Source organism: Nicotiana attenuata, unplaced genomic scaffold, assembly GCF_001879085.1.
Source record: "Nicotiana attenuata strain UT unplaced genomic scaffold, NIATTr2, whole genome shotgun sequence".
Taxonomy (NCBI): domain Eukaryota; kingdom Viridiplantae; phylum Streptophyta; class Magnoliopsida; order Solanales; family Solanaceae; genus Nicotiana; species Nicotiana attenuata.
In genome coordinates, this window is record NW_017672415.1 from 55,633 (window position 1) to 67,593 (window position 11,961).

Here is an 11,961-nt window from a genome sequence, read left to right on the forward strand (position 1 = left end):
ACCGTCGAGGTACGTACGACTCGATCCATAGATGTATTTCATAATACTGTCAAGGCGATCCATAGAGATATTTCATAATACTGCATAGGGCGTATGGACCGATCCATAAAAGTAGTGTTGAGGCGTTCAACCTGATCCCATAAGAATAGTGAAACTTTTGATGGATCATCAAACCAACTCGCGAATATATATGCGAGTTATGAAATCAAGAAACTTTCTGACAAATAAGTACAACGCATGAGTAATCCGTAAGAGCAAGTATAAATTTCCTCAGCTAATCAAGTAGCGCGCCTAGATAGTAAGTCTCGATACTCTATGCAAGTCTAGTGTCAGACTAACACATAAATTAAAGCATATAAACAAGTAGGAATAACTCAAATAGTATAGTTAAAGTATGATGTGAGTCTAAGTCTGCCCGAACAAATCAAGAATCTAGCATATGCATGGATGCTTATCATCTCATACGTGCGTAGCTCCCATCACACATAGAACATAGCGAGTATAGTACCTATAGGGTATATTCCCTCTTAAAAGGTTAGATAGGAGACTTACCTTGCGCTGGAATTCGATAATCCGCTCCAACGCCTCTCAAGCATTTCAAACCAATGCCAAACAGTCTGTAACTAGCCAAAGAACATGCGACATTCAAAATATACCCAGAGACTCGTTTGACAATTAGAAATAATTCCTCAACCCCACACGAAAATCAATAAAAGCCAACACCCGGGCGCACGCTGCCGGTTTCCAAAAATTCTCGAAGATAAATATTACTCATAGCACCACGAACTCAGATATATAATTTATTCCCAACTCCATGCCTAATTTCATGGTCAAAACTCAAAAATAACATTTTAGGTTTTCTTTCAAAAATTTCACAATTTCTAATAATTTTCATATTTAAATCCGTATATAATCCATATATTTGGCACACGATAAGTAGGAATTACTTACCTTGTGATAGATAATGAAAATGCCCTCTAAAATCGCCTCAAAATTGGCTTCAAGTGAGAGAAATGAGATGAAATGAGCTAAGTCCTGATTTTGCAACTTATACATTGCCCACCCGTTCCTCTTCGCGATCACGGAAGCACACCCGCGATTGCGAAGGCCAAATCTGCAGCTACCAAAATCTTCAAAATGCAAACTTCCGACAATAAGCGCCAAATCGTTCCGTATCACTCGATACTCAATCCGAACATACGCCCAAGTCTAAAATTACCTTACGAACCTATAGGAACCTTCTTGTCACGATTCCGAGGTCATTTACTCTAAAGTCAAATCTTGGTCAACTCTTCCGATTTAAAGCTTCAAAATTTAGAATTATTCTTCCAAATCAACTCTAAACCTCTCGAAAATCGAAACCAACCACATACGCAAGTCACAATGCCTAATTTAAAGCTACTCAAGGTCTCAAATCGCCGAACGACATGCTAAAACTCAAAATGACCGACCGGATCGTTACATCATTGAGATGCACTTGTAGATATTGATATTATGTTTATAAAGTTGAATCATCAGCTTGTAGATGAGTCATCAAGTCCCTCACTGGTTCTCGTATTAGTTACATATGTAACAAGCTTGGTACATATGATTTGTATGCACCGGCTTGAGGGGTCTGTCCAAAACAAATAACACATTACTATATTTGAAAATAATTTAACTTTAAACTTTTTATTTTAGTGGCTTTATCTTCAACGTAGCACAAATATATATTTGGCCCAAATAGAAAATAACTCTTACTTACACGTGGCGTTCTCTAGAAATATAGTCGGTCTCACTTGCCACTTCGTGGAGAGTTGACTAGGATTTGCAATTGCAGAAAGTGCAGTCAGTTGGCAAGAAAGCATGTGTATAGCCGTATTCATATGGAAAGCGCATCCGCTCTATCCCTTCCTCCTATTCCTCAACAGAGATGAATTCCACAATCGGTAAGCCATTTTGAATTTCACGCACTTTTTTCGATTTATTCTATTCGAATTTGGTTGTCTAATAATTCCTTATTGTTGGAAGTCCCACGAAGCCTTTGGCATGGTGGGAAGATAGTGATATAGTTGGTGGAAGAGATGAAGTTGCTGGCGGGACTTGGCTGGCTTGTACTCGCTCCGGAAGAGTGGCTTTCCTTACTAATGTTCGGGAAATCAATTCAAATTCAGACGCCAAGAGTAGAGGAGACCTTCCTGTTCGATTCTTAAAGGTGCTTTCTCAGCATTATTAAGCACTCCACCTGTTTGTTTTAATGCCTGGAGCTTTCTTATGACTTAATGTTTTATTGATGTGATGTTCCATGGGGTATACAAAAATGGGGAATCTTGGAATATAGCTGGGTGTTAACTAAGCATGTTTCTGGTTATGCATCCTTTTGTTTCTAATTGGTGAATTCACCGTTGATATTGCCCTTGCCTTAGTACTTTCCAGATTCTAATAAAAATTTCTGAACTTGGTAAAAATAAGCCTCTTAGGTACTTATTGTGTGAAATATATATTTTTGTGGGTTTGTAATTGCAGAGTAATAAGAGCCCACATGATTTTTCGGAGCAACTTTTGGGAGAAGCTGGTCAATATAATGGGTTTAATTTGATAGTAGCTGATCTTTGTTCGATGACCATGGTTTATATAACCAACCGACCAAAAGACAGCGGTATGTCTGCGACTGAGGTTTCAGCTGGTATTCATGTTTTATCAAATGCAACACTTGATACTCCATGGCCTAAGGTAACAAATTTCTCTGCTTCATCATGGTCTTCTTCTGGATGATTCTGTTAGACTATTGACGCTTAAACCTGCACTGCAAGGCTGTGCTTATGGATATACCTTCCGTGATCTCAAAGCTTTTACATAACACTCAAAAAGGCACATGTCTTGAAAGAAAATATAGGCCACCAAAGAAAACAAGTTGAATTGATGATGGGGTCATTTAAGAACATAGGCTGACGGAGTTAAGTTGTATTGAGGGAATTGTTTTGTGTCAATCAATCAAAAATGCCTCAACTGGATATATTCACTTATTTAACACTGGATTTAGCGCAGATCATCTCCAACCCACTCGAACAATTTGAATAATCTCATTGATTCCTATGAAAATAGGAAACTTATATTTCTCATTCACAAATCCATCTTTGTTTATGCTACTAACTCCCAGTTTGGTCCTACTTTTGGTTTATTTTGTTACTAAAAATGGAGGAAACTCAGTACCAAATGCTTGGCAATCCGTGGTAGAGCTTATTTATGATTTCGTGCTGAAGCCGGTAAACAAACAAATAGGTGGTCTAAAATCATTTAATGCATTATGATAAATCTAATGCTGATGATAACTATTTTCTATTTATCAGTTGAGCTCCAAGACTCTGAAGGACATTATCCGTTAGGCTTGACATGATTTACAATATCTATTCATTCTAGAGTTTCTGGTCTCTACTAGTTCTCCACTCCCTCACTTTCGGACATCATTAATATAACAATTAAAGATGCAATACAAATGGTCTATAGAACTTTCTGGACAAGAGCTCTGAGTGTTTTCATAGTGGGGAGAGGTGACCAGTTTGTGAGGCAGTTGGATTGTGATAAATCAAACCTAACTAGTCAAAGCAAAATATTGTTCTGGATGTAGAAATAATATGCAATATTCCTGAAATTAAATGTTTGGTTTATGCTGTCGATCAGTGAGATATTCAGGTCCACTACACATAGGTAGAAAAGAGATTGACGAAAAAAGGATCAATCCGTGGATATCACAAAATTTATTTTAGCTACATGCAATTCTGGTAAAAGGAGATTCACTACCTAGGTTTAGGGACAACTTTATCAATTTATGATTAAGAGACTCACCGTGAGATCGTGATAAATAGTTTTAGGAGCTCCCCTATGGAGTGATAAGACTTGACACAGCTTAAACAGAATCAACTAAGAAGTTCTAAGAGCAATAAATCAGTTCAGAAAGTGACAAGTGCTGCAATTTCAAGTATCTACATGAACATAGTCACAACATTTCATATGGAAAATGTTTTTTGTCGTCACATACTTAATGTTCTCTTGAACTTCCTTCCTTTGATGACATAGATCGTTAATCTAGGAGGAAATATACTGCAGCAAAATTAGGTAAAAGAGTTTATATCTATACTGCTCTACAGATGGCTGTTTAGACCCTCTAATACTATGTCAAACTCTCGTCCCAAGACCAAAAAGGGGTTATGGAAAAAGAAGTGAAGACAGAGATCCATATCCCTAGCTTTATTGAAGCCCATCAACTTAAATGTAAAATCTTAACTTTCTTAGCATGTTGTTGGTTGGAACTGGTCTAACTTGTGACGTGGGAGTATTTGAACACTCTGCATTCTCATTGTTTCTCTAACTTGCAACTCAGTGTTCAAGTCATAATACTGAGAGCGGTTATCCTAATGCTTTAGGCTTCTATCAGTTGCTGTCAAAGTGCTTTTGCATGTTGTTAAAGCAATTGACAACAAGCAAAAGATTATTAAGAGTGCCGTCTCTTTTATGTTGCTGCTTTCATTCTTTTTTCTTTTCCAGTGGTTCAGTGAGTGATGCCTAAGATTATTAAAAGTGCCTTTGCCTCCATATTCTGAATTTCAAATTTGCAGTCTCAACGGCTGGAGTGCAGTTTCAAGCAATTATTAGATGAATATGGTGAAGCTGAAATTCCAATAGGACGGGCAGCTGAAAGAATAATGAGAGACGTGTCTAAAGAAGACAGCAACCTGCCAGGCATCTACCCCCCTGAGTGGGAGTACCAGTTGAGCTCCATATTCATTGATACTAAAACCTCTATGGTATTGTATTTACACCCCTCTTGTTTTCAGCTTAAGGAAGTGCACACGTATTTGCCTGTTCCATTTTGATAAATTTTGCTTTCTAACGGCCGGTGCATAGGGGCGTTATGGCACAAGAAGCACTTCTTCACTGGCAGTGAGGAGTTCCGGTGAGGTAACATTTTATGAACTGTCTCTTGAGAAGGATGTATGGAAGGAGCAGCAGATGACCTTTATGATTGAAGGTGTTGTTTCTGTATCCTAAGAAGTTCTTCAAACATGAACTACCAAGATCCAAACAAGACAATGTTTGTGATCTTTCCCATGGACAAAGCGGCTGAGTTATCTTCCTCTGTCTTAAATCTGCATAATCAAGTAATACTTCGGTGATCCTACATTCATTCGTTTCTCTACGCCAGGACCTCCTTGCACAATCTGCTAGGGAAGATGAGGTGGTTTTGCTTAATAAGAGCATCATATTAAGTGTATATCTAAATCTTAGCTGCTGACACTAGAATAAGTGTTGTAGCTAGTGTTGTAATATGAATGTACTAGTAAGTGTTCACTTGCCCAGCACTGATACTTATTAATGAAGGACAGGATGAAAAGATGGGGGTCATAACCTCCATTTTCCGTGTTATTCTTTTTCTTATTTTCTTTTGCTTGTCGTTAAGCTAGTGAGGAATGCAGGTCCTGATAATTCTGTAGCCAGGGACGTCAATGGTATTTGTCATCTGTAGTCTAGGCAAACAACTGTATTATTGACGCATTTACTAGTATTTGTCATCTGTGATGGTAAATATATGTGAGCACGTTATAGTTTATATTCAGGTGAAAATGCAGCAATTGTTTGGGTGTCGATTTTAGACATAATCATCTTAAAAGAGCAACATAGACGTATTACTTATTTGCATTTTTCCCGCAGAAGGTTGCGGCTGGCAGTTGCAGGCGGAGGAAAAGACTTAGGTAGCCCCTTATGTATGCCTATAGGAGTAATTTTTATTCCTTATCTTTGTAAAAGAGGACAACTTTGATCTAATCCTTAACGGGGGAAACAAAGGTTACGTCAACTATTAAGCTAAATGTAAAGAAGACCGAAAACATTACTGATATGCCGGAGCAGGGAAAATCCTTAATATCTTCTCTTTGCTTTGGTGCCAAAATCGTTCTTCCAAAATCAAAGCTTTGCCTTTGGCTTTATTCTCCATTACCAACGATGTATATCAAAAGGAATGGTGCAACAGAAGCAAGCCCATATGGTGAGAATCTATTGATGAGAATCTATTTTACCTGCTAGTGTGCAGAATTTTTGCTTTAATTTTTTCCTTTATTTTTCTTTCTGGTTGTCGCTTTTTATCATAGGTTGATTTTGGTTATATTTTTTATTTTATTTCCAAATTGGAAAACTAATTTATTTTAAAAATTAAAGCATGTTTTTCTATTTTGTTTTAGGTTAGAAGAGGAGAAGTAAAGGTTGAATGTTGTTCGAATTACTTTTGCTGTTGTTTTGGGATGATGTTCAAGTTAGTGTTGATGCTATTTTTCTTTTCGGAACTGTATAGAATATGTAATTGCTGAAATTGTTGAAGATTTCTTGATGAAACTGAATGTTGTTGAAATATTTGCAAAATTATTTCTGGTTGGATACTTCTTGTTAAATGTTTTTATACTTTTCAAATATTTGAATAGGATCGGGGCAGCCCAAGGGTCAAGCCACTAAAGCAAATTTGGGGGCCCCAAATTTTTCTTTTTGTTTTCTACATGTACTTGTATTGAGATCCCGACTAATCTAGATTCGTACCGCGCAAGGCCTAGTAAAAGAAAGAACACATTTTGACAAGATTTGTTTAACCACAAGACTCGAACCCAATATATCTAATTAAAGTAAGTTGGATCATATACATCTCACATCAATCTTCAGAGGTAAAGTCTAAATATATTGGGTATTTTTAAATAAAAAAAGTAATATATTTTATAAAAGGTAAAGATAAAAAATAAGACTTGGACTATTGAATATACCAAAAAACGGATTCTAAAAGTTTATTACACGTTTTAGTGAGTAATGGAAAAGGGGAATAATAATATAGGTACTTCACTAATTTTGTTAATCGTAAAATTTAAATAATAAAAAGTTTTATTCTCGTGACAAAGGTTTAGGGGGGGTGATTCTCTTTTTCCAATTAAAAGTTATATTGTTCTCTGTAGAAAGAAAAGAGTTTTATTTTTTCTATAAAAAAGACAAGAATTGAAGAGTATCGTTGAATAAAACTATATTCGCATTCTTTTTTTCCCTTCAGGTTTCAAGCGTTTCAACAAGTATATTAGAACATCAAAAATAATTTCGATATCAAGTTATCAACTTCTTGAATATGGTTCTATTATCTAAGATCAGCAATATCTTAGGAGATATAAAATTATTATTTATAAAAAGAAACAATTAACAATTTTACATCTTAAAAAGCTAGAAAAATAGGCTTTAATTAAAAATATAGATGAATTATTATTTTTTTTTCTTTTGAAAGACCCCAGATTAAAAATTGGCTTTAGGCCACCAATGTTCTTGAGCCGCCCCTGAATAGGATATACCGTTTTTGAGCAAACTGCTTAACTATGTTTTGATGTTTTTATTATGAGACAGACTGTATGGAGTAGGATGTTAATCCTTTAATGTATCAATTTATCTAGTCCAGAAATGTACTATTCTTCCATTCCCCATCTTTAACATGATGTCTTTTTCAAATTCTTCCCAAAATTTGGGAAATGTGCAGGCTAGATGATTTCACTACTAGAAATTCGGAAAAAAATGACCACAAAAAGCGATCAGTGTTGGTCGCTCATTGGCCAAAAAGCGACCAAAAAGCGACCAAACGTGCCTGGTCGATATTAAGCTGGTCCCTTTACCTTAGGGACCAAAGTTGGTCGCTAATTAGCGACCAACTTTGGTCTCTCAAGTCAAAGGACCAAATATTCCGGTAAAGACACTGGCGACCAACTTTGGTCGCTATATTATTTTAATATTATAAATTTTGCGACCAAAGTTGGTCTCCTTTTGTAAATTTTGTTTTTTTATTTATTTATTAATTATAAAGTAGCGACCAACTTTGGTCTGTATATGAAATATTATATTTTTAAAATCTGGAAAATGGCGACCAATGTTAGTCGCTATACTATAAATTTTTTAATTATTTTTTTAAATAAGCGACACTTGGTCGCTAAATACATGAATTAATTTTTTTATTTATTAATAAGCGACCAACTCTGATCGCCATATTTTCAGAAATTGTTATTTTTCTGGTAAATAGCGACCTATCTTGGTCGCTACTTAGGGAATCTGGGTTAAATAGCGACCAACCTTGGTTCACAGAAAATTGTTTTTTTTAATAGAAATGCGACCAAATAGCGACCAAAGTTGGTCGCTTTTCTTGGTATATTGCTGGCAGGAACGGCCTCTTTTGGCAGCTACACCACCTGCCAGCTTACCAAAATCCTAAATAGACAAATATGCCAACAACAGCAACAACAAGCAACAACAACAACAGCAACAATTATAACGAACAAAGTATAAAGTTCAATGGAACTTTATACTTTAAGCTAATTAGCAAACTAATAAGTTAAATGTTATTACAGAACCATTCGAAAACCAATTGTATTTGTCTAGCATAAACTTATAAGTTCAAAGATTGTTCTCTACATCATTATCGTCACCGTCTGATGAACTTTCTTCACCATGACGGTATCTAGAATGGGCTATTTATCGATGATGGGAAGAATGACCACGGGGAGGACGGGGGGAATGAGCACGGGGAAGGCGAGCCTCTGGCGATGACTCACAAGACCGGGGAATTGGAAAATTGCCAGAAGCTAGGAGAGTTTTGATCTGCTCTTGCATGCCCTTGCACTGAGCTTGCATGCCAGAGTACTGCATATCTCTAAGCCTTTCTCTCTCCTTGGCGGCTTCTAGCTCGGATGTGAGCTTTGCCACAGTCTCCCGCATAGAGGAGAGGCTCTCCCCATCAAGTTGCTCAGCTTGGGAGGAAGTCCCTATTCCTTGCATTCCACACTTATAGCGATGGAATTTCTTATTAGGAAGCTCATATACCTTCCCCCCTTTTGGACCGCCAGCAGCCTGCGTCCACATTCTCTCAGCATCCTCGTCCGATAGTTGGATTGGCGCGCCGGACTCATTAGGTGGCTGACTGCGTATGAATTGCTCCACTTCAGCTGTGAAGCGACCCTATAAGAAAAATAATATATGAATTACTATTTCCAAATTTATATAAAAGTAAATCAAAATTCTTAATGAAAAGTGAAAACTTATATGTACAGTCAAGGCTNAAACAACTCTTGCTGAGAGCATGTCACCATCTCAATGCCATTTTGATTGGAGTTGTGAGGCAGGAGTAAAAACATCAGCAGGAAATTCAGCACTTTGAGGAAGTGTCTCATGTTCTTCACAAGCAGCAAGCAGAATACAATCTCTTGGTAGAAGGGGCAGAGGAATCAGAGACAGTCAAGTCTTGGAGCTGCATTAAACAAATCACCAGGTAACTGATTAGCCTTAAATTTTGTGTCTCCTTCCATCAGCCTTTTTTAGCAGATGGGTAGATCACCTCATCGTTAAGCATGTAATGCATTATTACAATATGTACCTCTAAAAAGGTATTAACAATCATCCCAGCAGCTGAGCAGTCAAAGACATAGATCGATGGTGTCTTCAACCAAGAGTTCAGGTCTGTAATCGGCAATGGGATATACTGCGTATAACTCTAAACCAGATGTCCCAATAAGAAAAAGACAGATATCACAACAGCTCTGAGAAATCAATTTGAGTAAGAAAGAAAACCTTATTAAATAGCCAAATTTCACCATTGGATGTTGGTTTCGGCACACCATGTCCATTATAATGGAACAGAACTCGTTCCGACTTGGCATACTTTCTAAACAATGGGACAACTGCTTTCGAGCTTTGAGATGGAAGTTTGCAGCCACTTCCGCGCTATAGCGGTGTTCCCACACACACTTGCTCTGTATTTCAAAAGTCAAGTATTATGTGGAAATATCATATTTAGATGGAAATATCATAAAAGCTATATTCGATATATTATACTTAGCTTTTATTAGCTAATAATTATTCAAAAGTTAAGTGCATTAACTGCTTATAATATAATATTAGCTAAAAGCTAATAAATGATTATACTGCTTAAAAGAATATTTATACCTTAAATTGATTGAAGATTGCCTCATTGAGAGCGGATGGGAATTCACTCCAAGTCGCATAAGGACCATCATAAAGCTTTCTGGTGGCTTTGGTGATGATCCTTGTAGTAACATTACTAGGGATGAACCTGCAATTTTTTTAAAAAAAATACATTAATATCTTAGTAAAACTGTACTAAACAAAAAAAGTTAAAATAACAAATAACTCTTACCCGTCACCCTCAGGGACTATGATGATCCTGCCATATTCATCATAATGCACCTCCTCGTCATTAGCAACATCATTGTCCGAAGCATGTACATCGGAGGCATGTGTGGAAGGTGTAGGGGGTCAGAGCTAGTATCTCGCAGGCGAAGGCCTGCAATAGATGGAGTCCCAGATGAAGATGGCTGCGAGCCCTGGGACTGCGAGCCCTGTGAGTGCGACACAACTGTATGGGCCGCAAGTGGATGAGACACAGATAGCTGTGACCCGAGTGGCTGTGACACGGATGCTGTGATCCATGTGGATGTGAAATGGATCGATGCGATCCATGAGCTGCTGATGGATGCAATCTATGTGGATATGATACAGGTGGACTGTATGTAGGTCGTACAGTCCTATGGCATTGTGAAGAAAGACCAGGCGTCTGCACGAAGGTGTAGGGCTGGACATGCGCTGGCAGCTCAGAATAGCCCTGGGGTGGAGGTGCAGGCACAGGCATCTGTGAAGAGGCAGGAACGGATTGAGTAATACCTTCTACCCTCCTCTTTTGTTTCCTAGGCTTTTCTCTACCCCGAGAACCAGTAGGATCACTGTTACCTCGACCCTTGCCTGACATCTGCATGACATAATACAAAGTTAGATTGAAACATATAAAGAAACTAGCTATAACATGAGTTATTAAAGAAACCAACTTTTTAAAGCTGATCGACGTATAGTTCCTCGTCCGAGAATTCTTCTTCCTCACTAGTTTGAGCTTCATCAATTGATTCTTCTTCCTCGTTTTCTATAATTATTACTTGATTTATATCAACTTCTTCCAATATGTGTTCAGGATGTTCTCTCCTTGGCAGTAGTACAGCCTTGAATCCTGCTGTACTCATCAGGACCAAGTCCACACACTAACCATTTCTTGGCTTTTGCATTTTTCTCCCATTTCCTTAGATCTTCAGTAGTACAATCTACTCTTGTCTTTGGAACATCCACTCCTTCAGAATTCTTCTTGGTTGTGGCTAAAGGACCATCAGTGATGATATCCCAAAACTCATAGTCTTCGCCCATTATATGGTCCCTCATTCTGTTTTTCCACCAGGAGTAGTAGAGGCCATTGAAGAGAGGAGGCCTGGCAGTGGATTGCCCTTCCCAGTTCCCAGGTGGTGCACTCATGTTGATCTTTTCCTAAGGTGTTAACCTCTTCAAGGATAACCTGCTCTAATACCAGTTGATGTTATAAACGTCAATACCACACAAGAGGGGGGGTGATTTGTGTGGTACCTAATTTTCGCGTTAGAAGAACCTGGTTCTTCTAAGTGTTCTAACTACAGCAGTTTGCGGAATAATAAATACTGAAAGTAAAGTGAACAGAGATTTTTACGTGGAAAACACCTGGCTCAAAAGGTGAAAAAACCACGACCTACTACTCAGTAGGATTTTCCCAAACTCCACTAAAATCACTGAGCCAAAAACTGCATTTACAAAACTCTTTGTAAACCTAAGGATTAACTCTAATCCCAGTGTAGCACACAGCCTCAACTGTTGCGACACTTTCAAGTTAACTCTAACTTGAATACTCAATATACCTATTACAATTGCTTCTATGAAAGCTGAAAGGTACAATATGAAAACCTACTACAATTGAACTAAACTTAGAATAAACACAATGATGAAACTGGTTCTTCTATCTTAGTTCATGTAGCTTCAGACGTGCACACTTGTATCTCGCATATGTTGCTTTGCAAATCAGACTTGATCTTTTTGCTCTCAAATAGCTTAACTTCT

The 11,961-nt window shown here is 37.6% G+C and overlaps 1 protein-coding gene across 1 annotated transcript; it reads left to right on the top strand.

The window, feature by feature from the left end:
• The first annotated feature begins 1,773 nt into the window (after positions 1-1,773).
• On the top strand, positions 1,774-5,411 carry LOC109213110 (transport and Golgi organization 2 homolog). Its single transcript, XM_019376872.1, has 5 exons — positions 1,774-1,928; positions 2,011-2,194; positions 2,506-2,712; positions 4,596-4,784; positions 4,885-5,411. The coding sequence occupies exons 1-5, from the start codon at positions 1,846-1,848 to the stop codon at positions 5,026-5,028; spliced, it is 807 nt and encodes a 268-aa protein (XP_019232417.1). The 5' UTR covers positions 1,774-1,845; the 3' UTR covers positions 5,029-5,411.
• Positions 5,412-11,961: the final 6,550 nt, after the last annotated feature.